General features: G+C 39.0%; 1 protein-coding gene across 2 annotated transcripts in view; it reads right to left on the reverse strand.

Annotated features, from left to right (window-relative positions):
* Positions 1–542: 542 nt before the first annotated feature.
* LOC114906503 (zinc finger protein 112-like) overlaps positions 543–27,008 on the reverse strand; it is a 30,452-nt gene continuing 3,986 nt past the window's right edge. The window contains exons 2-5 of one of the 2 annotated variants that reach the window (XM_029241313.1): positions 19,398–19,442; positions 16,734–16,860; positions 13,085–13,180; positions 543–3,946 (exon numbers count right to left, since the gene is read on the reverse strand). In XM_029241313.1, coding sequence (XP_029097146.1) covers positions 1,446–3,946; positions 13,085–13,180; positions 16,734–16,860; positions 19,398–19,412 — 2,739 coding nt within the window. In that variant the 5' untranslated portion in view covers positions 19,413–19,442 and the 3' untranslated portion in view covers positions 543–1,445. Of the gene's footprint in view, positions 3,947–12,981; positions 13,181–16,733; positions 16,861–19,397; positions 19,443–19,544; positions 19,710–27,008 lie in introns of those variants that run through there. The other variant, XM_029241321.1, reaches the window with a different exon arrangement.

Raw genomic sequence — 27,008 nt, forward strand, 5'->3', positions numbered from 1 at the left:
TATCACTTTTATGTGGAATCTAAAATATGACACAGAAAAACCTATCTATGAAATGGAAACAGAGTCACAGACATAGAGAATAGGCTGGTAGTTGCCAAGGGGAAGGGGGTTGAGGGAGGGATGGAGTGGGAGGTTAGGGTTAGCAGATATAAGCTTTTATATATAGAATGGATAAGCAATAAGGTCCTACTGTATAGCACAGAGAACTATATTCGATATCCTATGATATATCATAATGGAAAAGAATAAAAAATAGAATGTATATATAACTGAATCATTTTGCTGTACAGCAGTAATTAACATAACATTGTAAATCAACTATACTTCAATAAACAAATATTGATATTTTTCTTTCTTTGTGTGAGTGGAAGAAGTATGGGGGTGTGAAACTTGACAAAATTAAAGTCCTCCAAACTTGTCACAGATCCTGCCTAAGGAGGTCTGAATTGGACAAAGGCTATAACACCTAGAAATCAGTCAGATCAAAAGGATTTTGATGGAAATATGGAGACTAAAAAACCAAGTATTGTAATTTTGACATTTATTAAGGAAGTATTTGTCATTAGTAACCATTTCTGCCACTTTCCAAATATTACAGTAAAACTCTGTCCTAACACACAGGGCAGGAGTAAAAATTCAATTATGTGAAATGCAGTGTTCCATTTTTGTAAAGTTAACCAGAAACATTGTTTTATCAGTTTGTACTGTCCTTTAAAGTGCACACAGGTGTACATACTCACAGCTAAACTTGAACGGATAGTATACTGTAGAGAAAGAGACCAAATGGTAAGAAATTCAGTTCATCCCTGCTTACACAAGGGACAAGGGGAGAGAACTATTCCCAAAAGGGTTACAACCAAATTCATGTAGTTTCAGATTGCGATATTGCTGATACATTTCAAATAATATTTACTTGAAGTGCTTACATTACTTGCAGTATTCCTCCTCCAAATACATTTTAAAATGACTTTTTGGAGAAAAGAAGCTTAATAAAAATTCCAAACACGATACCTTTACACACTTTTAGTCATTTAGCAAAAAGTACTGAGCACCTAATATTGAGTTATGCAGTGTCGTGGCTTTGGAGACTTCACAATGCGTGAAGCCCCTTCTCTCATTAACTTTACATTCCAGTGGACGTGGATTTAGGCATGCTCATCACTGTGCTTCTGTTAAAATCCTGACTATACTCATATCTTGTTTAAGCCCTAGTGCAACAACTGCTTAAAGTAACGTGCAATGACGTTAAAGTTCTCACAAAATCCCGTATGGAACCCCTCTCGTTAGATGTCTCTGCTGTGTGGTCTCCTGACTATTGTGAATGTTGATGTTGGGCAGAAACATTACCTTTTCCTGAAAGAAATTCTTTTTCTACTTTAAGAACTGGAGTGAATGGAAAATTTCAGCTCTTGTTTGAGGACTTCAGAACGCAATAGAATACCATTTTACAGAATTTCACTTTTGTATGGATTCTCTGAAGAAAGATAATCCTTACCATACTCTTCACTTTTATAGAATGTATCACCACTATGGACTCTTTGATGAATTAGAAGACCTGAGCTCCAACGGAAACCCTTACCACATGCATCGCATCTGTATGGTTTCTCTCCCGTGTGGACTCTCTGATGAGCCTGGAGGTTTGATCTCTGACTGAAGCCCTTACCACACACCTCACATTTGTATGGCTTTTCCCCAGTGTGGACTCTGTGATGGGCTTGAAGACTTGAAAACCCACTGAAACCCTTACCGCACTGTTCACATTTATAGGGCCTCCCTTCTGTGTGGACCCTCTGATGTGCTTGAAGGCGTGAACTTTCACTGAAACCCTTTGTGCACACCTCACATTTGTACGGTTTCCCTCCTGTGTGGACCCTCTGATGTGCTTCAAGGCGTGAGCTCTGACTAAAGCCCTTCCCACACATCTCACATTTGTATGGCTTCACTCTGGTGTGGACTCTCTGATGACCTTGAAGATATGCTCTCTGACTGAAGCCCTTCCCACATACCTCACATATATATGGTCTCTCGCCAGTGTGGACACTCTGATGGCTTTGAAGGTATGATCTCTGACTGAAGCTCTTACCACACTCATCACATTGGTATGGCTTCTCTCCTGTGTGGACTCTCTGATGGGCCAGAAGAGTTGAGGCCTTACTGAAGCCCTTATCACATTCTCCACATTTATAGGGTTTCTCTCCTGTGTGAACCCTCTGATGAATTTGAAGATTAAAGCTCCAACTGAATCCCTTCCCACACTCCTCACACTTGAATGGTTTTTCTCCAGTGTGAACTCTCTGATGGCCTTGAAGGTGTGAACTCCGACTGAACCCCTTCCCACACTCCTCACACTTGTATGGTTTCTCTCCAGTGTGAACTCTCTGATGGCCTTGAAGGTATGAACTCCGACTGAATCCCTTCCCACACTCCTCACACTTGTATGGTTTCTCTCCAGTGTGGACTCTCTGATGGGCTTGAAGGTATGAACTCCGACTGAATCCCTTATCACACTCCTCACATTTAAAAGGTTTCTCTCCTGTGTGGACCCTCTGATGAACATTAAGAATTGATCTATGACTGAAGACTTTACCACATGCGTTGCATTTGTATGGCTTCTCTCCAGTGTGGACTCTCTGATGATCTTTAGGTTTTGAATTCCAATTGAAGCCATTCCCACACTCCTTGTAAGGTTTCTCTCCAATGTGAATTTTCTGATGGCCTTGAAGATATGAATTTTGGCTGAAGCTGTTACCACATGTATAATGTTTATATGGTTGTTCCCTAGTGTGGACTATCTGAAGGTCTTGAAAATGTGAGGCCAGACTGAAGCCATTACCACACACCTCAGAATTATAGGGAATCTCTTCCATGTGAACTCTGTGCTGAATGTTACAATCTGAGTTACAAATGAAACCCTTCTCACACTCCACATCTGTGTATAGTTTCTCTTCAGTTTGGATTTTCTGATGGGCTCGAAGGCAAGAATTCTGGTTAAAGGCATTCCCATTCTCCTCAAATTCATAGGGCTCCTGCTCAGTATGGACCCTAAAACTGCTACTAAGGTCTAAGCTATGACTGAAGCCCTTCTCATAAATGTTGCATCTGTTGGACACCTCTCCTGTGTGAGTAAGTTCATATGTGTTATGAGAGGAACACTGATTGACATTCTCACCATATTCATATTTAAATGGCACCTCCTCTGCGTGTACTTTCTGATGGCATTGCAGATGTGAACTCTCAGAAACACAGTTATCTCCTCTACAAACACTTTGATGAGTATGAAGAACTGAACTGTAACTACAGTCCTTTCCACATGGACTATAGGTACAGGGCTTTCCTTCTAAGTGTAACTGCTGAAGAACTTCAGAACTGGAGTCATTGTTGAAGGCTTTTCTGTACTCATTACCAGGGTAGGGCTTTTGCCCTGTCTGAATTAAGTCTTGATTAAGCAATGAAACCTTCATGACATCTTCTCCACAGTCATGGCAGCTATAGATTTTTTCTGTTCTGTGTACACCCAGATTATCATTGTGATGTGAGATCCAACTGATACTTTCAGACACACAGAAATCATTTTTCATGGAAATTTTCTGACATCTACACTGATAATTACGTGACTCTGTAAGATACATTTTCCTCCAGGAATGCTGGGCTCTCCAAGAGGGAAATTCTTGACTTTTTATGTCATGGGAACCATCTCCTATATGAGTCAATACGTAGTTCTCATCTTCAGAAATCTGAATCGGTATTCCTGCCCAAACTTGGCAGGGGGAATTGCCTTGTTTTTGCAGCTGAGAAATATTCTCTTGAAAAATTTTCATCGAATCTTGACACCCAGTTAACCTGCCTGCACCTTGTTGCCAGGTCTGCCAGGTGGAAAGCTCTTTGGGGGAAAGGCAGCTTAATCCCACTTCTTGAATACTTTCCATATTATGTTGACTCTTGGTTCCTATAAGAATAAAGAGATTTTAGACGTGTACACAGTGAATGCTTTTATTCAGAGATTTCAAGATTTTGCACTTAGATGATGATATGCAACTTCAATAAACTGGAGGAAAATTCATGTTACTACCTCTGATGATACTTAGAAAATGGCTCATCTTTGGCTACACCAGGAATATAAGTAGGATCCACAGAATTCAGGCTATCTGCATGCCTCAAAATCAGGGCTTTGCAACACAACCTGGATATCGAAGATGGTGGCCCTGTTCAAAATGCCTAGTTAAACCATACACATATTATCATGGGCTGCCTGGAGATTTCAAGAAAACAGAAGGGGACAGTCTCAAATCGGAAAGAGTGTAGTTTCAAGTGGATAAATGCTTTTTGCCCTGATAGTAATGGGCATGGTAACATTTTTGTTTGTTTTTAAGAAGACTGCATGTTAAATGCTGTGCAGGTGAAGGTAAAAGTAGATCTTTATGCTTGAGGCATCAAACTGCCTATCTCTAATTCACTCTTTATCTTCATGAGACTAATAAGCTCTTCTAAGTCACTGTAAGCCATTATCAGCTTTAACTCCTTTCAAAAGATATTTTGCAATTATCAAGGGCTATGGTGCAGGTCAGAATGTAAAACACGGGTGACAGAATTCAACTCCAAAGACATCAGAAAAAAATGGAGGCTGAGGGAACCACAGGCAAGTTTTATGGCACCAGTAGGTGTCCTTTGTTATCAAACAAACAAAACTCAGTGAACATTGACTTTGGCTTGCACCATTTTGCTGGAAAATTACTTTAACGTTTAGGGAATTTGAGGCTCCAGAAGAGTTGAAGATGCGTATGTTTGGATGGAAATGGCTTGTCCCTTAGTTATGAAAGCTCAGATTATCAGCAGGCAGCAGATCTTCATATCCTGGTGAGAAGTATACTCCCTGAGGACCGGTGGTCCAACGGGGTTGAAGTAATAACGTGCACTCTCCTAACACTTGGCAGTACGTTAAATTCTCTTTCAGCATCCGGCGGGGGAGGGGGGGGAAGCAGTAAAAGAGGATTCTTTTCATAACATGAACATTATCCTCAAACATAATAATTCTTTGTGTTTTTCTGTCTCTCCACACTGGGGTGGATTACCCACAAGGACAAGCACTTCGCTGTGTACACAGCATTACCCTCACTGCCTGTAACACTCCTAGTGAATAGTAGTTGCTCAATAAGCACATAATGAATAGATCACAGCTTGAGTCACTCTCACTCACAGAACTGAAAGGGCATATATGTGTTGAGTTATTTTTCATGGGAAAGGAATTGGTGATGGCAGTTTTACTGCAATGTTGAAAGGCTGTATGAGAGGTAGGGCTACACTCAGATATCACCTGCTGATGAGAAAAGCAAAGGTCACAAGAATTTTGTGGATTGTGTCTTTTTAATTTTGAAAATAAATGGTGTAGTTTTTCTTGTATAAAATCTTACCTGTAGCCCCACCCTATGCCCAATTTATAAAAAAATTAAAAATAAAAGGCCACACTGATGATTGCGTGGCAGCAGGATCTGGGGCAGTTCACTGACTGCAGGGTAACACTTTACGGCATGTCTATGAGTACTCATCTCAGTAGTACTTTAAAAAAAAATGCCAACCAACTATACTCCAATAAAAAATTAATTTAAAGAATGCCTAGTGATGTCTTTGGTTTCTCAAAAGCAAAGCTTTCAATTACTATGTTAATATTTTATATAATAATGAAATGAAGGGACACAGTATACGAGGCATGTCAAATAAAGTAAATAGCTTTACTTTCCTTTTGGCAAATGTGTCTTTCAAGGAATTGGTCTATTTCATCTAGGCTGTCAAATTTGTGGGCACAGAGTTTGTTCATAGTATTCCTTTTTTATTCTTTTAATGCCCACAGGTTCTGTAGTCATGTTCCCTCTTTCATTTCTGATATTAGTAATTTGCATTTCTGTGATATTAGTAATTTGTGTCTCTTTTTCTTAGTTACCCTAGCTAAGAAGCTTATCCATTTTAGGCATCTTTTCAAAGAACCAGCTTTTAGTTTCACTGATTTTCTCTACTGATTTCTTATTTCCAATTCTTTTTCTTGTCTTCTACTTACTTTTCTTCTGCTTACAATTTGCTTTTCTTTTTCTAGTTTCCTAAGGTGGAAGCTTAGATGATTGATTTTAGACCTTTCTTCTTTTCTAATACATATATTCAATGCTATAAATTTTCCTCTAAGCAGTGCTTTTGCTGCAGCCCACAAATTTAGGTAGGTTGTGTTTTCATTTTCATGTAGTTCAAAATATCTTAAAATTTCTCTTGAGATTTCTTCTTTGACCCACGTGTTATTTGGAAGTGTATTGTTTAATCTCCATTTGAGGTTTTCCAGTTATTTGATTTATTGACTTCTAGTTTAATTCCATTGCAGTCTGAGAGCAGGCACTGCATAATTTCTATTCTTTTAAATTTGTTAAGGTGTGTTTTTTGATTCAGAATATGGTCTATCTTGGTGAATGTTCCACGTGAGCTTGAGAAGAAGAGTTCTTTCTAATCATGTACATTAACAATGGCTACAACATCCAACTCTATGCCACAAAGCTATCACTTTAGAAGCCATTTTAACTCAGTCTACAGGGAAAAATATACTCCGTACCTTGTTTTATTGTGCTTTGCTTTATTGTGCTTCACAGGTAGAGTTTCTTACAAATTGAAGGCAACCCTATGTTGAGCAAGCCTACTGGCACTATTTTTCCAACAGAATTTGCTCATTTCATGTCTCTGTGTTACATTTTGGTAATTCTCACAATATTTCAAACTTTTTCATTATTGTATTTGTCATGGTTATCTGTGATCTTTGATGTTACTACTATGACTCACTGAAGGCTCAGATGATGGTTAGCATTTTTTAGCAATAAAGTATTTTTAAGTTAAGGTATGTGAATTGTTTTTTTTTAGCATAATGCTATTGCACACTTAGTAAACTACAGTATAGTATAAACATGACTTTTATATGCACTAGGAAACCAAAAAATTTGTGACTTGCTTTATATGCAATATTTGCTTTATTGCAGTACTCTGGAACTGAACCTGCAATATCTCTGAGATCTGACTGTTTGAAAACAAGAACAGGGTTATGTGGGGTGGAGACAGAAGAAGTGAAATGCAGAAAACAAAGACTATTCTAGCATAAAATGGCCAGCCTATCACAGCCTGAGATCAGATGTCACCACTGTAAATGATCAAAAAAAATCTAAAAATTATAAGAAAAAAGTAATTAAGCATATGTATAATTTAAAAAACAGATGTGTCATATTTTATTACCATGCTATTTTACCCACATGTACTTTATGTCTGCAGTTAGTTAATGCAAATGTAGTAAGTTTTCTATTAAAAAGGAAATTCTGGCAAGGAATTGTAATGCTAGATCAACATGATTGGCATGTGTAAGACATCATAAGGTATTTATGAAAGGTTGCATTAAAACTTAAGGTTTAGTTAAGGTTAACATATAGGTTAAGTTATGACTTCAAAAACTCTTAACCCAGTGATGTCTGATATTCTAATTAAGCCATAAAGGAATTAAAATTATCAAAGGAAATAGCTGAGAACAGCTACGTGAGAACTACTGACAGGAATGGTATTCAGATCTAGCTGGAACCAGCAAACTACCAAGGAAAGAGAAGAAAAAGCAAGATAATTTGCAGGGAACATCTTATTACTTGAAAGATGGAGATTACTAAAAGTAAGTATCTGCTGGTTAATGAAGTAGATGGTTTTGCTATAATTAGAGATGACACTGGAAATGAAAAACAGGAATAATCTGCTATGGGGGAAAAAAAAAAGCCCAGAAGCCCTTGGTTTATACAGCAATGATGCTTGCCTGGCTCTACGGACCAGAAACTTCCCTTTCCATCCCTGCTGGGAGTTTCAGATTGCATCAGTGGCAGTCAGCAGCATTAAGGTATAATGTTGGTAAAGGATCACCTTTCAGAGCCCCTGGGGATCATGAAGCTTCATGTCAGCAACAGGTGTAGGTGGCTCTAAAAGGTTGTTGACTCTGCACCTCTGATCAAATTAATCAGGCAATTCCATGAAACAGATTTTACTTATGTGGACTGACAAGCTGATTTTATGTAAACATGGACTAAAAATCACCTTTTTCACTCCAAGTAAAATTATTTTTTCTTATCACTTTCCAATAGAAGACAAAATTTAATCACTGGCAGAGAAGGCTGAAAACAGATTATGGAATATTACTGGATGTATTTGGAATGAATAGCCTATAACAGCACAAGAACACTAATGGTGGGAAACCATTAGTGAGGCTTAAGATCAATTTAATAGATTGTGACATGCAATTTTAAAAAGGACAGAAAATATCACAGTTGCACTGCATGTCAGGGTATCAGTGCATAAATGCTTGTCTCAGACTTGCAGATATGTATACACACCTAGGTCTGTACTGGGTTACATTACATACTGAAGGCCATGGCCAAAAAAGTATGAAGACCACTGGTGTAAATAGTTGAGGGAGGCATAAAGTTTGTAATGAAACAATCGTAAGGCTCAAATGCAAAGTTCAAATACGGAAACTTGGAAAAATATCAATAGGTAGGTTTGTGCCTCTTAGTTTCATGCCTACATGGACTGAAGTTTCAAAATACTGGGAACAAATTACCACTTGAGATATAGTCTTTCTTTCCCTCAGGATGTATAAAACCTGAGAGTACAACTGTTTTCAGGTTATAATGGTCACCAGTTGAAAATTATACACTAGATCTTTATGGGGATGAAGGCTTGAAAACGGTCTAAAATCTACATTAACGTTTGTTTATTTAATGGCTAACGTGTACGAAATAAAGATGAAGAAATATATACTTATTTTTGAATAGGGGATGAAAAGAAAGACAGGGGCTGGTCCCCCTGCCTCTCGGTTTTCTCACCTTGAGCCTTCCTTGCTGGCCTGAAGGAACTAGGGACTTCGTGCAGATGACGACTTTGGGAGAGGTGGGTGGGTTGCGACTTGGAACATCTTGCAAGGAGATGGACGGTTAAGCCATTATTGGGACTTCCCTGGTGGCGCAGTGGTTAGGGATCCGCCTGCCAATGCAGGGCACATGGTTCGAGCCCTGGCCCAGGAAGATCTCACATGTGGCGGAGCAACAGAGCCCGTGCGCCACAACTACTGAGCCTGCGCTCTAGAGCCTGTGAGCCACGACTACTGAGCCCACGTGCCACTACTCCCATGTACCTAGAGCCCACTCGCTGCAATGAAGAGTAGCCCCCACTCACCACAACTAAAGAAAGCCCACGCGCAGCAACGAAGACCCAATACAGCCCAAAAAAAGAGAGGCCATTATTTATTGACATCGTTCTCCTTCCTAGTGGAAATTGAGATAGTTCTTCTGCTAACAGAGTGGTTGTAAGACTATCATTTTAAAAATATTTCTTTGCCCACGTCAATTAAATCAGCTCCTAGAGGCTGCAGGAAAGTCAATGGGGATAATTATGTCTCTCTTGGTTACAACTCCAAAGTTAAAGCTCAGTAAGGGGACTTCCCTGGTGGTCCAGTGGTAAAGAATCCACCTTCCAATGCAGGGGACGTGGGTTCGATCCCGGTCAGGGACCTAAGATCCCACATGCCGCAGGGCAACTATGCCTGTGAGCCACAACTACTGAGCTCACATGAGAGAACCCGCCTCAATGAGAGAACCCGCCTCAATGAGAGAACCCGCGTGCAGCAAACTATGGAGCCGTGCTCTGGAGCCCACGCACCCTGGAGCCCGCATGCCACAACTAGAGAGAAAACCCGCACACTACAACCAGAGGGAAGCCTGAGCACTGCAACGAAGAGACTGTGCCATAATGAAAATATCCCGCATGCTTCAACAAAGATCCCATGTACCGCAACTAAGACCTGACGCAGCCAAAAACAAAACAGCTCAGTAGGATGGTTTTTCTATTTGAATCTCTGAGCCACCAGGTAATTTATTCCACAGAAATAAAATCACTAGTACCCAACGACATTTGGATTGGGGTTTTTATTGCTGTACTTTCTATATTAGTAGTAAAAAAACAAGGGAGACGGCAGAGAAATGAATGCCCATCAATTAAAAAATGGGTAAATGATGCATGTTATAGCCACATGTTGGATTATGTAGTGATGATTATTTTTAAAAAGAGATAATCTCAGATTGGGAGGGATTTCTTGCTCAAGGTACCATGAAGGAGAAAAATTAGTATATTAAAAATAAGAATGTACATTTTCAAAATTTTGCATTAATATATGGTATATACATGTTAGTACATGTAAAAAATTAAATAAAAAGATATTTTAAAATACGACATTACATTCCTACTGATGCTATCAGGCAGGGGGACTGGCACACTATGGCCCTAGCCCTGTTTTTGTGTAGCTTAAGAACAAGAATAGATTTTACATTTTTTTAAATGGTGTACAAAGAAGAATATGTGACAGAGACCACATATGGCCAGCAAAGCCTAAAATATTCACTATCTGGACCTTTAGAGAAAAACTTTGCTGACCCCTGCTCTAGAGAGTATATTGCCTATTATGACTCTGAATGTTAACTGAGATGGAAACAAAAAATTATAGAAGTGAAGTAATTTGTTTTGAAATTTTCAATTGACTTTCCTTCTCACCCAGGAGCATCCTTGGCTACACAGGTGTGACCATGGCTTCTGACACCAGGGTCTGAGGACTTAAAAACATTACTAAAATGTTTGGACTCGCATATATGTCCAACTTGGAAGTACCACTTCAAAAAGAAAATTACAGGCCAATATCTCTGATGAACATAATGTAAAAATCCTAAACAAAATATTAGCAAACTGAATTCAACAACACATTAAAAGGGTCATACACCAAAATCAAATGGGATTTATTGTAGGGATGCAAGGATGGTTTGACATCTGCAAATCAGTAAGTGTGATACACCACATTAACAAAATGAAGGATAAAAATCATTTTATCCTTCATCAAAAGCAAAAGAAACAAAAGCAAAAATAAACAAGTGGGGCTACAGTCAAACTAAGGAGCTTCTGCACAGCTAAGAAAACCAACAATAAAACGAAAAGGCAAACTACTGAATGGGAGAAAAATATGTGCAAATCATATATTTGATAAGGGGTTATATCCAAAATATAGAAAGAACTCATACAATTCAATAGCAAAAACCAAACGATCTGATTAAAAAAATGGGCAGAAGACCAGAATAGACATTTTCCCAAAGAAGACATACAGATGGCCAACAGGTTCATAAAAAGATGCTCCACAACATTAATCACCAGGGAAATGCAAATCAAATCCACAATGAGATTATCACCTCCCACCTGTTAGGATGTCTGTTATCAAAAAGACAAGAGATAACAAATGGTGGCAAGGATGTGGAGGAGAGGGAGCCCTTGTACACTACTGGTGGGAATGGAAGTTGGTGCAGCCACTATGGAAATCAGTACGGAGGGTCCTCAAAAGATTAAAAATAGAGCTATCATATGATTTAGCAATTCTACTTCTGTGTATTTATCTGAAGAAATCGAAAACAGTAACTCGAAAAGATATATGGGGCTTCCCTGGTGGCACAGTGATTAAGAATCTGCCTGCCAGGCTTCCCTGGTGGCGCAGTGGCTGAGAGTCCGCCTGCCGATACAGGGGACACGGGTTCGTGCCCCAGTCCGGGAGGATCCCACATGCTGCGGAGCGGCTGGGCCCGTGGGCCGTGGCCGCTGGGCCTGCGCGTCTGGAGCCTGTGCTCCACGACGGGAGAGACCACAACAGTGAGAGGCCCGTGTACCACAAAAAAAAAAAAAAAAAAAGAATCTGCCTGCCAATGCAGGGGAGGGGGGTTTGAGCCCTGGTCCAGGAAGATTCCACATGCCGTGGAGCAACTAAGCCCATGTGCCACAACTACTGAGCCTGTGCTCTAGAGCCCACGAGCCACAACTACTGAGCTCGTGTGCCACAACTACTGAAGCTCACGCACGTACAGCCCGTGCTCTGCAACAAAGAGAAGCCACCACAATGAGAAGCCCATACATCACAACGAAGAGTAACCCCCGCTCACCGCAACTAGAGAAAGCTCGTGCACAGCAACAAAGACCCAACGCAGCCCAAAATAAATAAATAAAAATAAATAAATTCATACAAAAAAAGAAAAAATATATGCACCCCCATGTACACTGCAGCATTATTTACAATAGTCAAGATAAGGAAACAAACTAAGTGTCCACTGATGGATGAATGGATAAAGAAAATTCAGCCATAAATAAAAATGAAATCTTGCCATTTGCAACAATACGGGTAGACCTTGAGGTATTTGAAGACAAATGCAGCTCGATCTCTCTTATATGTGGAACTTAAAGTCACCACCCCCCGCCCCGCAACAAACACACAAAACCAACCAAGCTCACAGATACAGAGAACAGACTGTTGGTTGCAAGAGGCAGCGGTTGGGGGATGGGAAAAATAGGTGAACTGTTGTTTTTTTTTTTTAATTTAAGTAAATTGAATAAATTTTTTTAAAAAAACCGTAGCTAGGTCAAGAGACTGTTTAGGTGTTAGGGGATGCGACAGTGAGAAGAGAGGACAGAATGGGAAGATAAAGAGCTGGGCATCTGAATGAGGAAGTTAATGCAAGAGTGTCTCCCTTGAAATTGCTGCATGGGAAGGGTCAATTATAATGTTGGTATTGATCATTTCTGATATTTCCTTTAGCTGACTGGCTATTCATCTTCTAGGAATAATGGCTACCTATCCATGAATACTCAAGGACACCTGAACAGTTAGAATTAGGACAGGCATTCATCAGTCGACAGACAATATTCTGGAGTATCCTTCCATCACACTGATTTATTCTATACCTATTAGCTGCCTCAAGGAGGACCGAAGACAGTGAAAGACCACATGTGCATTAACCGATTCAGTCCGTCACGGCACAGAGCAAAGCAAGCCAAGTAACCTTGGCTTGTCTGATGGGCAGCAATGGGCCAGTGCAGCTGGGACAGGATGCATGAGCTAGAATATGGAAAGCTAGAGGGGGTGAGGGGACAGACACCTCAGGGCCTGACATTTTCTGACTCATGTTTCAGGAGGGGCTCTCTGGCTTCTGGGTCACTGCTGGATGGTTCTCACCTGAACACCCATCTCTCTGGGTCTCCGTCTCCATCATCAAAAGCTCTTCTTCTCTCTCCAGCTGGAATATAAGCTCCGGTTTGAAGGGCTGATTCCCTGCAAAAAGGCGAGGACAGCAAAAGTTTTAAATTTTGACCAAGTCCCACTTGTGTGTTTTTTTTCTTTTCTGAATCATGTTTTTGGGATCATATCTAAGACCTCTTTGCCTAACCCAAGGTCATGAAGATTTTCTCCTGTGTTTCTTTCTAGAAGTTACATTTTACATTATGTCTCTTATCCATTTTGAGTTAATTTTTTGGTAGATGTGAGGCATGCAAATGTATGCATATGGAAGTCCAAATGCTTCAGCACCATCTGTTGAAAAGATGATACTTTCTCCATTGAATGGCCTTGGCACCTGTAGTACATCTAAAATAGTCTCAGAATTGCTTATTCCATATCAGAGCAATAAACAAATCCACTAAAAAGTGTTCAGGATTGCAAGTCATTCTCCCATCCCCCTCCCACTGTACCTAAAACTAAGGGTATAGAGTTATACACCGTGTTCCTTAGCTACTTCCGTGAATACTTTCTTTTCTCTATTCATTGTGGTTAAGGTATTAATTTCAAATACAATTCATTTTTCTTTTAGATTATCATCCCTTTGCCTTCTTATTTGATTTAATTTTCAGAATGTGTTGAACCAACATATTTTCAGAAGTCCAAACTAGACAAAAAGGTGTATTCAGACAAGTGTAAGTCTCTCAAACATCCCTTCCACACTATTACCTTCCACCCACTTATAAGAAACTAACTTCATGATTTCCAGATTAATCCTTCCTGTGTTTCTTCTTATAAAGGTCAGCAGATATTCATATATTTACTTATTTTCCCTTCCTCCTTACACAAACTAGTATACTATTAATGCTCTTTTGCACTTTGTTATCTTTAGGGAAAATTCCTACAAGTGAACTGGGAAAAGTTAACTCCATAGTTCTGTTAGATATTGTCAAATTCCTCTCCTTAGGGGTGGTATTGAGTTGCACTCCTACTTTCAATGCATGAAAGTGTTTTATTCCCCACAGCTCTGCCCCCAAAATACAGTGTTATGTTTTTGAATTTTTGCTAATCTCATGGATGAAAAATGGTGTTTCAGTATGATCTGAATTAACATCTCTCTTGTTTTGAATGAAACTGAATAACTATTCATATATATACATATTTATATCAATATGTGTGCATGTATATGTGTATGTATATGAATATACACACACACAGACACACCCTACCTCCTAGCTCTGAACCCTGAGACCAGGAAACAAAGAAACCACAGTGGCAAGGACAATCCCTAGCATCTAGACCTTGGTGTTAAATACCATTCCCTAATAAATCAAATAAATGATTCCGGAGCTGGGGCAAAGTAAAGGATGAGCCTAGGACAGCATGCTATGCCCCCAAATAAGACAGTGCTCAAAAAAAAGCTGAGGGCATATTACAAGGGCAAGGAGTCAGCTTAAAGGGGTCAAATTTGGAACAACTTTAGCAAGATAATTATTACAGTAATAAATTACAAATCATTTTTATAAGAGAATTCACAAGTCCCTACAAATAATAAATAAATAAATGGTTAAGAGAGAGGGGCTCTTGCTTTCTGTAGAATGCCAAGTGCTCACTGCTACGTGTGAAGGAAGCACGAAGTCAGAAAATCATCATTTGGTAACTATCGTGGTAAAGACTGGATACGGCAAGAAGCACCAATGGATGCTAAGTCTATAGGGAAATGTTTGTGTGGTCTTAAAAAGTGTTGCCTTGTGACTGCAAGAGGAAACAAAGCAGTAATCTTACAGTGGAGAAATTGGACATCTTGACGGGGTGATGAAAATTAGCATCACTAATGAGGGACAGATGGTGTGTCTCTAGATGTGATACCCTCAAAAGGACACACCACTACCAACTGCAGAGGTCCAGCCAGAATGGATCATCTGAATCTAATTATGAGGAAATACTAGGAATGCTCTATTAAAAATGGGGGGAGGGAGTAGCAGTATTCCTTAAAAAGTCACAGTCTTAAAAGGCAAAGCAATGCTGTGAAAATGCTCCATATTAAAGGAGGCTAAAGAAACACTGACAGCTAGACTAGACCATAGGCTGGATCTTGCCCTGGAGAGAAAAAATTTGCTTTAAGTTAGATAATTGGCTCTACTGATAAAATTAGGGTATAAATGATAGATTGGATAAAAGGACTATATCTGCACTGGGGATATGTAAGAGAATATTCCTATTTCTACAAAATATACTGTTCAGTAAAGTATTAACCTTGCCCAAAGAGAGGTCTGGCTTTTGCCCTCAGCTCCTGGGAGATGATCTCTAAGCACTGGCCATGTACTGCCTGATAAGAGTGTCTTTTTTTACCTGGAGGCCCTGGGCCGCACCAGAGAGTTTAACAATGTGATTTATGGTGGGGCCTTTAGGCCATGTGTATCAGCTTGATTTCCGGGAGTGAGGGGGCAGATGGAAACCAAAGTCAGCCACGTAGGTGCCCAACCACATCTATGTGACCAAGCCGCAATCAAAGCTCTGGACACCAAGGTTTGTGTGAGCCTCCCTGGTTGGCAACACTCCGCATGTACAGTCACCCGTCACCGATGGGGAGACTGAGTGCTGTCCACGACTCCACTGGGAGAGGACAGCTGGGAGTTTCTGCTGGAAACTCCCCTGGACTCTGCCCCAGGCATCTCTTCTCTTGGCTGATTTTATTCTGTATCCTTTCCATGTAATAAAGTGTAGCTGTGAGTATAACAGCTTTTAGTGACTTCTGAGAGTTCTAGCAAATTGCTGAGGCTCAGGGGACCCCCCGAGCTTGCAACTGGTGTCAGAGTAAGGGTAGTCTTGGGATTCCTGAACTCTGCATATACACTGAAGTATTTAGAGATAATAGGGCCATAGTGTACGTAAATTACCCTCAAATGGTTCAGAAAAAAAATTAGGTATATACATATGTTTTCATACATATAAATATTTATGGAGATAGAAAGAACACGCACATAAATGATAAAATTTAAATAGGGTAAAATGTTACTATAGGTGAATCTAGGTAAAAGCTGTATGGGTGTTCTTGTTCTATACTTTTACTTTTGCAAATTTTCTGTAAGTCTGAAGTTATTTACAAATACATTGTTAAAGCAAAAAACAAAATACCTGTGAAAAATCACATTTATAAACAACTACAGTGGGAATTCCCTGGCGGTCCAGTGGTTAGGACTCAGTGCTTTCACTGACGAAGTCCTAGGTTCAATCCCTGGTCAGGGAACTAAGATCCCGCAAGCCGTGTGGTGTGGTGCCCCCCCACACACCAAAACAAAAACAAAAACAAAAACAACTACAGTTACTGGAACCCTGAAAGACAAAGAAGCTGGAGCAACTCACTAAACTGACTTTATGACAAACCAGTGGGGCAGCACCACAAGCTGCCCATTTATAGTTCAAAGGACAGATTTTTTCCTGGACAGAAATATCAGAAACATCTTGTCTCTGCTGCACAGGGATTATTAGGACTCCCAGGTACCCAAGCTCAAAGAATGATTTTAGGAGTCCCAGGGCTTCAAGCAACTGCGTACACAAAGACACCCCAGGAGGCTGACACTGCGTCACAGAGGGCGCCAGTCCTCACCCACTGAGAGCAGGTTCCGGAAGTTCTCCAGCATCACGTCTCGGTACAGCTTCCTCTGGGCAGAGTCCAGCAGCCCCAGCTCCCCCTCGGTGAAGACCACGGCCACGTCCTTGAAGGACACTGGCTCCTACAATACCAAACACACACAGACTATGTTTATGGAAGAGGGGCAGCACTGAGAAAGTGTCAAGAATGCGAAGCTGTTCCGGATTCCGAGGGACCGAGTCAAGTTTCAGTAGCTGCCCGCTGTTTGCTTTTCACACTGTCAATTCCATCCACCAGAAGGGCTGCAGGAAAAGACATCCTTGCACTTTAAATGGCTGCCTTTTGTTAGTACTCCTATAGGTAAGTCCCTGGGACTCTGGTGCATCGCGTGGGCTGCTAGAAAAGCTTTAGTTCCAACAGCGTGTGATGGAGTCTGTTTTCCCTCTTTTATACGCTTACACCACTTATTCAATGTGCTGATCCTACAGGGCACGAGTCACCCTTACTGTTCGAGTATGTAGCTCCTCCTCTGTGCCCCATCTAGATGTGCAGCATTTATGGGCGCAGCTCTGGAGCCTGAATGCCTGTGTTCACATCAGGATGCTCTGCTGTGGGACCTTCGACTTGGTCCTCATCCTCTCTTCATTTGCAGGCTGATAACTGTAGCTTAGGGTACTGGTAATAAAACGAGTGACTATAGGTGAAGCACTCGGGAACAGTGACTGGTACATAGTAAGTACCCAGTAAATGATAACTATTATTGTGATGATGATGGATGACGACGACGATTTCTGGCATCCCACTTCAGGGCTGCACAGTAACTCAAGAAATTGATGACTGAGAATATAGTGAACTGATCCAAATAATGCATGCTTAGTTTTAGATTACTTATTATAAACAATGTTGCAAAAAAAAACTTTCCATATAGACCTTAGTCCCTGGAACTCTGCTGGTTATCTCCTTAAAATAGATTACAAAAAGTAGAAATGGTAATGTTGAAGAATAACAAACTTCAAAGTTTTGAAACCATAATGGCAGATGTTTCCTCCAAAAAGATTTTCCTTAACTTATTCTGCTTCCAAGAAAGTATAAATCCCTAAACCTCTATACCCTGGCCAACAATGGACATGAATATTAAAAAAAAAAAATCTTTGATAATCTCAGAAGTCAATTTGGGAAGTAAAAACTAGTTATCTCAAAAAATCTTCACGGAACTTCCCTGGCGGTCCAGTGGTTAAGAATCCGCGCTTCCACTGCAAGGGGCACAGGTTCGATCCCTGGTCAGGGAACTAAGATCCCACCCGGTACGGCAAAAAAATTTTTTTTCACAAAGTTGATTAGTAATGAAGATCATTCCCTTTTCATAGGTTTGCTGGTCATCTCTATTTCTCGTTTTGTAATAACATTCATTCATTTGGGGATAGTAAGGCCTTTTCTTCCATGTATGTGATAAAGATTTTTCTTTCTACCTTGCTATTTGTCTTTTAATTTTTTCCTATAGGGAAATTTAAAATTTCTATATGAAGACTTGCTCAACAGTGTATTTGTTCTGGCTGGAGCTCTGAACATCACAACTTCAAGTCTTGGTCTCTGAATGAGAACTCTGGTTTGTTTTTTGTTTGTCTGTGTGTTTGGGGTTTTTTTGCCCCTCTTTCCACCCAAATGGTATGCCTGATACTCTTAATCCAGAGGCAAAGGCTTTGGAGTTGGCCAGATACTTGCCTACTGCAGGAACTTGAACAGGTTTTCAACTTACATGAACCTCTTATCTTCATGTTAACAGTGAAGATGATTCCAAGTCCCTCTTAGAGCAGTGAATAGCACGACAGATGGAAAGTGCCTGTGTGCCTTATAGTATGACTAAAATTTTAAAAGTAAGTACCTGTAATGCTCTAATAAATTAATTCATGAATGGTGTGACACACAGGCACACAGACACAGACACACACAAAGAAAGCTTACAGGTCCTGGAAAGAATCTAGCTCTTTTTGAACAAAAACAGCTAACACTACTTTTTTCTGAGTTCAGACTCAGTATGACCCTGTTAGACAAAACCATCCCTTAAGTAGTCTTTTTACAAAGGTACCACTTAAGAAAAAAAAATTTTTTTAAAGTTTTGAGTCCCTAGAACATAAGGACAAATAGTATCAGAATTCTCTCAGAATTGCTTTTTGAGTAAAGATTAGATGTAGAGAAACTGATACTGTTGTGTAAAACTGTGAGAATCCTCATGAATTTAAAAGCTTGTGAATGACGAATAGTTAAAAAAAATGGGGGAGAGTGTATAACAGTTCATTGAAATAATATTAGATGACAAAAATTAAGTGCTATAATTTTAAGTGAAAAAAATTCAAAATTGTATCTATTATTACAAGTATAGTTATGAATGCACATGAAAAATGAGCATGGAAAACACAGGTGATTTGTAAGCAGGGTAATAATGTGTGGGCTTTCCCATTTTAAAAATTCCTATTCTCTTTCACACCATTAGTTGTGAAATACAATGATAATAAAAACTGAAAAGGGAAATTAAAAAAAAATGAAACAAAAGAGCACGGCACACAAATGGTATTAAATGTCTGCTGTCATTCTTTACGCTTGGCAAGGAAGAGAAAAAAGGTGTCCACTTACTGAGAAATGAAATACCTGTTAAGTGACGGAAATAAAAATCCAACTCACCTGGAACTTGATCATCTTCTCTGTTTCCTGGGGAAAGGCAGAGACCTGAAGAGGCACAAAAGGTAAAAAGAAAGAAGCCATGAGAGAGGGGGAAATGCATCTCTGTGCAAATCAGAAAAAGGTGTCCCTCCTCCCAGGCACACACACCTTCACAAGCAGGGTGTGGGCTGGGGTCCAGCTGCCACTAGGCTATCCTGGCAGGATGCCCACGAGCATGGGACAGCCTGCACCGCCATACCTGGCAGTTCTCACACACCTCGAGGTTCCCCAGGTACTCATTCTGATCCTGGGAAATGTGGGAAAGGAGAGACAGTTAAGTGGGAGAGGAGAGGTACTGGTTAAAAGTGGCCTCTGGGGACCATTCGTTTTCAAAACCTCACATTGCTATAAAATTGCTGTATATTGGTACTGCTATATATTTGCTATATATTTTTAATCATGGTTAAGTTAATTAACCTCTCTAGGTTTCATTTCTGCAAGCTGCAGCATTGGGATCGTAATAGTACCAACATTGTAAGATTGCTGTTAGGAGTATGTGCATGAGTAGTGGAAAACTGTCGTAACTATACCAATGTTTTCTATTATCTTGTAGCTGCAGAGAAGCAGATACTATTCTACATCATAAAACTGTCCTTGCAGATGGGGTTGAAAGAAATCTGCGTGGCACAGATTATGGCTTCTCACTTAATAAGTTGTTGCCCTGATAAGAACATTTGTTTAGACACTGAGCCCACCCTTCTGAAAAGTTTAGTGGCTGGTGCATATTCCTCCTGAAGCGGGAGGAGGCTCAACCGGTATTGATACTTCCCTCTTCCCACATGGATATAATAAAGATTAAAGAAGCCTGTGATGCTACTATATCTGTATAAAGCATTGGCTCACTGCTTGACCCTTGGGAGGATTTGGAGAACAGGAGTGTAATTTCTTGGGTTCTTCCTCAAGGTTATTTACTGTTCTCAACAGTTATTTACTGTTATTTATCTTATTTACTATTCCCAAGCAACTTCAAAGTCATCTGTGGAAGAAGAACTCAAAAAAGGGCTGATCATGGGCTTTGTGGCCACAAACTGTCTCTGTGGAATGCTGTTCTTTTTGTTCTTTTTACCTTTCATATGTATTGGGTTGGCCAAAAAGTGCCTTTGGTTTCTAAGTAAAAATAAAAGACACATTTTTCATTTTCACCAAGAACTTTATTGAACAATGTATTCACCCTTTTGTTCCACTACCTTCTGCCATTTTTCAGGCAACTTCATAATTCCATCTCCCCAAAAGTTTTTACCTTTCTGAGCAAAAAACTGTCCCAGGTGCCTTTTACAGTCTTCCAGGGAATTGGAATTTTTTCTATTAAGAGAATTTTGTAAAGACCGAAATAAATGGAAATCCAAAGGCACAATGTCTGGTGAATATGGCAGATGAATCAGAACTTCCCAGCCAAGCTGTGACAGTTTTTGCCTGGTCATGAAAGAAACATGTGGTCTTGCATTATCCTGATGGAAGATTTTGCATTTTCTGTTGACTAATTCTGGACACTTTTCGTCGAGTGCTGCTTTCAGTTGGTCTAATTGGGAGCAGGACTTGTTGGAACTAGTTGTTTGGTTTTCCGTAAGGAGCTTATAATTGAGGGCTCCCTTCCAATCCTACCATATACACAACATCACCTTCTTTGGATGAAGACCGGCCTTTGGTGTGGTTGGTGGCGGTTTATTTCACTTGCTCCACAATCTTCTCCATTCCACATTATTGTACAGTATCCATTTTTCATTGCCTGTCACAATTTGTTTTAAAAACGGAATGTTTTCATTACGTTTAAGTAGAGAATTGCATGCAGGAATATGGTCAAGAAGGTTTTTTTTCACTTAACTTACATGGAATCCAAACATCAAAGCGATGAACATAACCAAGCTGGAGCAAGTGATTTTCAATGCTTGATTTGGATATTTTGAGTATGTCGGCTATCTCCTACGTGGTGTAACGTTGATTGTTCTCATTTAATGTCTCGATTTGATTGCTATCAACTTCAACCAGTCTACCCAACCGGGGAGCCTCGTCCAGCAAGAAATCTCCAGCATGAAACTTCGCAAACCACTTTTGACACATTCGATCAGTCACAGCACCTTCTCCATAGAGTGCAAAAATCTTTTTTCACGTTTCAGTTACGTTTTTACCTTTCTTGAAATAATAAGGCATAATATGCCAAAGATGTTGCTTTCTTTTCCTTCCATCTTCAATATTAAAACAGCTACACAAAAATTCATAAGTCTTTTTTTAAATGCACACTGATATGACAGCTGTTACGTACAATCTAACAAAATTGTTTCGAATGAAGTTAAAGACAACTAAGGGCTACTAGAGCCATCTAAAGGAAAAAACCAAATGAACCTTTTGGCCAACCCAATAAGAACAATTCTTAGCTGGGGAGGAAAAGGGGATTTACAAAAATAAGCCATGGGCAGTAGTTTGCCCACCTGCATCCTTGACCCTGTTAGCTTTTAACACTCAGCTGCTCCAGGATACCTTTTAACAGGTTTGGCTGCAGCCTTATTAATTCCTAAAACTTTGCCAGTCTAATAAAATCAGGGCTTGGGCCAAGAGCCCAGGCTATAGAATCAGGCTACCAAGCTTCAATCTTGATTCTGCCACTTACTGGCAAAGTAAACATTTACAAGTTAATTAACCTCTTGATGCCTCTGTTTCTTCATCTGTAAAATGGAAATAAAAATAGGGTTATTATGAAGAACAGATAAGTTAATGCACCAAAGCATTAGAAAGCCAGTGAGGTTCATAATAAACACCTAACAAATGTTAGCTATTATTTGTATCATCCTCATTATCACCATGAAGTATACAGAAGCCACACATTAGCCTTGGTTTGTTTCTAACTATATTTACTTTAGGTAGTAATTATCAATAGGTGTATATTACCCTTGGAATATTCTGAAAAAGCTGGTGGCTTCGGCATCCCACCAAAACTTACCGAGATAAAGGACAGGGAATAGTTATACTGTTTATTCTCCCACATGCATTTTCAGGAAATCTGAACACAATCTCACATAGCTGAAGGTTCCTATTTTCTGCTGCCTGTTGGAAAACTACACCAACCCCAAACAGATACTGAATAACTCTTTTCTGCTAATCCCTATACTTGGCAATAAACACAATGAGAAATTGACCTAGTCCCTGCTACATAGAAACCTGCAACTGAGTGGGAGAAACAGATCAGAAACAAGGAGCAGAAACTCCAGTGAACTCAGACAGGTCAACAGAAATTGCTAAAACTGAAGCTTATGCAAGTAATGTGCACTCTGTTGTACTGATAGCATGTTCTAGAAATGTCAGCAAGGTCAAGCTGGTTAATGGTTTGTTCAGGTAGGAATAATCAGTTTTGTATTCTTAATGAGTTTCAGTCTGCTTGTATTGATTACTGAGAAGAGTGTTGAAATCTCCACATTTAATTGTGGATTTCTCTATCTCTTCTTTCAGTTCTGTCAGATTTTCTTCATGTAGTTTGAAGCTCTGTTGTTTTCTGGATACACATTTAGGATTGTTATGTCTACGTGGTGAACTGATGCTTGGTGTAATGTCCCTACTTCTCCCTGGTAATAGTCCTTGTTCTGAAGTCTATTTTGTCTGATATTAATATAGTGACTCCAGCCTTTTTTGATTGATGTTTGCATTGTACTTTTTTTTTTTAATCCTTTTAACATATCTATACCCTTATAGCTAAAGTGGGGCTCCTTTAGACAGCATATACTCAGTTTTTGTTCTTTATCCAATCTTAACAATCTTTTAAAATTAGCATATTTAGGTCATTAGCATTTCATGTAATTTTTAATATGGTCAGATTTAAGTCTACCATTTTATTGTTTTTCCTCCTTGATTTTCTTCCTCTATGACCCTTTTTCTGCCCTCTTTTGGGCTGAATTTTTTTAGAATTAAATTCATCCCTTTTTATCTATTAGTTTTTGGCTATTATCACCTTTTTTTTTTTCCTCCTCCGGGGTTGCAATATACATATTTTTCACAGTGTACTTAGTGTTATTATTTTACCAATTCCCCCGTTCTTTAATTAGTTGTCGTATGTATTCTCTATATACAGTGCTCTAGCCAAGAAAGCTATAAATTTTATTTTAAACAGTTGCATTTTTAAGAGGAGAAAAAGAATATTTTATATTTACAAAAAAACTTACTATTTTTGTTGCTCTTTTTTCATTTCTGAAGTTCCTAGTTTCCATTTGGTATCATTTCTGTTCAACCTAAGAACTTCCTTTAACACTCCTTTTTAGCATAGGTGTGACATTTCCCCCCCTTCTTCGTGAAGGAAATTTTCACTGGATATATAATTCTGAGTTGACAATTTGTTTAAGCACCTCAAAGATGCTGTTCCAATGTTTTCTGGCCTACATGATTTCCAATGAGAAATCTGCAGATATATGAATCATTGTTCTACCACATATTTTCTCAAGAATTTTTATCTTTAATTTTCAGAAGTTTATGATGTATCCAGAAGTGATATTTTCTCTATTATAGCATTAAACAAGAAGTGAATAACAAAAAGATATCTGGACAATCTCCAAACATTTAGAAATTAAACAGCATACTTCTAGCAACCAATGGACCAAGTCACAAAAGAAAGTAGAGCAGGGACTTCCCTGGTGGTGCAGTGGTTAAGACTCTGCGCTTCCAATGCAGGGGGCCCGGGTTTGATCCCTGGTCAGGGAACTAGATCCCACATGCATGCCGCAACTAAGAGTTCACATGCCACAACTAAGGAGCCTGCATGCTGCAATTAAGGAGCTGGTGAGCCGCAACTCAGGAGCCCACCAGCCACAACTAAGGAGCCTTCGAGCTGCAACTAAAGGAGCCTGCCTGCCACAACTAAGGAGCCTGCCTGCCACAACTAAGACCCAGAGCAACCAAAGAAAGAAAGAAAGAGCATATTTTGAATGGAATGAAAATGAAGACACAACATATCAAAATGTATGAGATGCTGCCAAAGCAGATATTTTTTTAAAAAATGTATTCAATGATGTATATATTAAAACAGAGGAGGAGTCTTAAATCCATTATCTAAGCTAAGAACTAGGGGAAAAAGGGCAAATAAATTAAACCTAAAACAAACAGAAAAAAAGGAAATAATAAACATAAGACAGAAGTCAGTAAATCCAAAATAAACATAAAACATAAATCGATGTAACTGAAAACATGAAAACACTAGTCAAAATCAGCGTTGGCAAAATATGGCCAATTATGGTCCACTGCTTCTTTTTGTATAGGCTGTGTGCTAATGATGGTTTTTAACATTCTTAGAGATGGACTGAGTCTTTTAAATGGTTGGGAAAATTTTTTTTAAGAATATTAAGACACATAAAAATTACATGAAATTCAAATTTCAATGTCCATAAAGTGTTATTGGAACATTATCATGCTCATTTGTTTACATATTACCTATGGCTGCTTTCATACTACAGCAGCAGAGTTGTGTAGTTACAACAGAGACCGTATGTGCCCCTCTCATTTCTTTATACTGTTGCTAAACACAGTACAAATCATAGTGACCTAGCTATAGCTCAACAGCAATTGAAGTATCACATGTGTTTTTTAAAGTATCGCATGTAATGATGTACCACAACATTTAATTTTTTTATTACTAGCACATACTCATCATGTCAAAACAAGAAGAGAAAAAGAGACTTCAAATGTTGCACTTTTAAGGCACATTGGCAGTAAAATATTTTGTTACAGAATTAGATGGCAAAGCCTTTTGCCTTTTATGCAGCAACAACATAGCTATGCTAAAAGAATACAATATATGTGAACATTAGCAGACTAAGCATTCATCACAAATATGCTCAATTCACAGTAAAGCACTGGTCAGAAGGATTTAAAAATTTTAATGAAACGTCTCATTGGAACAGATATTCTTCACAAAAGTAATGAAAATGAGGCTGTAACCAAAATAAGTTTTGGATATTCAGATATTCAGCTTCTATTTCTGTCCCAAGCAAATAAAGCAATTTACCAATGATGAGTTAATTAAATCACGTTTGACTGTGGCAGCCAAAGAAATGTGTCCTGAAAAAATAAACTCTTCTAAGATTATTAGACTTTGGGCAAGAATCGTTGCTCAAAGAGTTGAATACAGTGGGAACACTATAGTCAATTAAAATACAAGGGAAATAATTCTGATAAACTTTATTTGGCTCTTGGCAATTCAGCATGTGTCACAGATGTTGCTCGGTAACGGTTTATTGAAGGAATCATTGCCAAGTTTGAAGTGACTAATCAGTAAGTCACCAGAACAGCCTGCGTGGAACAACTACAAGTGAAAATATTTTCAAAGAAGTTGAAAACATACTAATTCAGTGTAACCTGAAGTGTAATCTTCTGGACTGTGTGAAAACTGATTACAAATTTATAAAGCTGGTAAAAATGTAAGTTTGTAGTCTATGGTTCTTTGTTGTATTATCCATCAGCAGGTACTCTGCAGAAAATACTTTAATATATCAGGTGCTATTGAAGCAGTAGCATCAACAGTGAACTTCATTTACTCTCATGGACTTAATCATCAAAAGTTTCATGAATTTCATCAGAAACAGAAGCTAAATATCCTGACTTGCCTTACCACCCAGCAGTTCAATGGCTGAGCTGCAGTAAAGTTTTATTGCGATGTTTTAAGTCTCGGGCTTTCTAAGTGAGAATAGCTGCCCTCCACCACTATTACTGAATACTGAATGGCTTCGGAAATTAGCTTTAGCTGCAGACTTCATGATGTTTTTTAATGAATTCAACCTAGAAGGCAAAAATAGCACTTATACTGTAGTAAAGTCATTTCAATGACAACTAATTTTGTTTGAATCCCAAGTAGTGCCAAGCTACTTTATAAATTTCCATTGTTGTCAAAAGTTAAAACAAGGCAGATCTTCACTCCGCACAAATTTTTAGTGTGATGCAATTGCCAAAACTCAGAATTGTACACTAAAAATAATTTTACTGTATGTAGGTTAAACAATAAATGTTAAAAATTAAATGAGGCTGTTCAACAAGCACTTGTTCAATCTTAAAGTAAATAAAGATCACCTGGGGCTCCTATTAAAAGGAAGCGCCTTGGTCCCACCCCTTCAAAATTCTAAATAAATTGACATGAAACTGGACCGAAGGACCTGCCTTTATATAGAGCTCCCAGGTGATAATGCTGCTTGAAAGCAGCCAGAGAAGAACAATGCATTACCTACAGGGGTACAATGGTTCGAATGAACCCAGATTTCTCATTAGGAACCATGAGGCCAGAAGGAAGTAGCACAATACACTTTTAAAGCAGTGAAAGAAAAGAACTGTCAAAACAGAATTGTATACTAAAGATAATAGTTTAGAAAAATATTTAGGAATGAAGGTGAAATAAAGATATTCTCAGATGAACTAAGAATTCACAGGGAGCAGACTTGCTCTAAAACGACTGGTGAAGGAAAACTTTCAAAGGAAATAAAAGAAAGAAATTTGCATCATCAGAAAGGAGGAGCAACAGAACAGTAAATATTCAGGAAAATATGATAGGTTACTCGTCTCTTGAGTTCTTTAAAATATATTTGACCATTGGAAGCAAAAATTATAACA

Source organism: Monodon monoceros, unplaced genomic scaffold (assembly GCF_005190385.1).
Source record: "Monodon monoceros isolate NGI ecotype Baffin Bay Population unplaced genomic scaffold, NGI_Narwhal_1 Super_Scaffold_10, whole genome shotgun sequence".
Lineage (NCBI taxonomy): Eukaryota > Metazoa > Chordata > Mammalia > Artiodactyla > Monodontidae > Monodon > Monodon monoceros.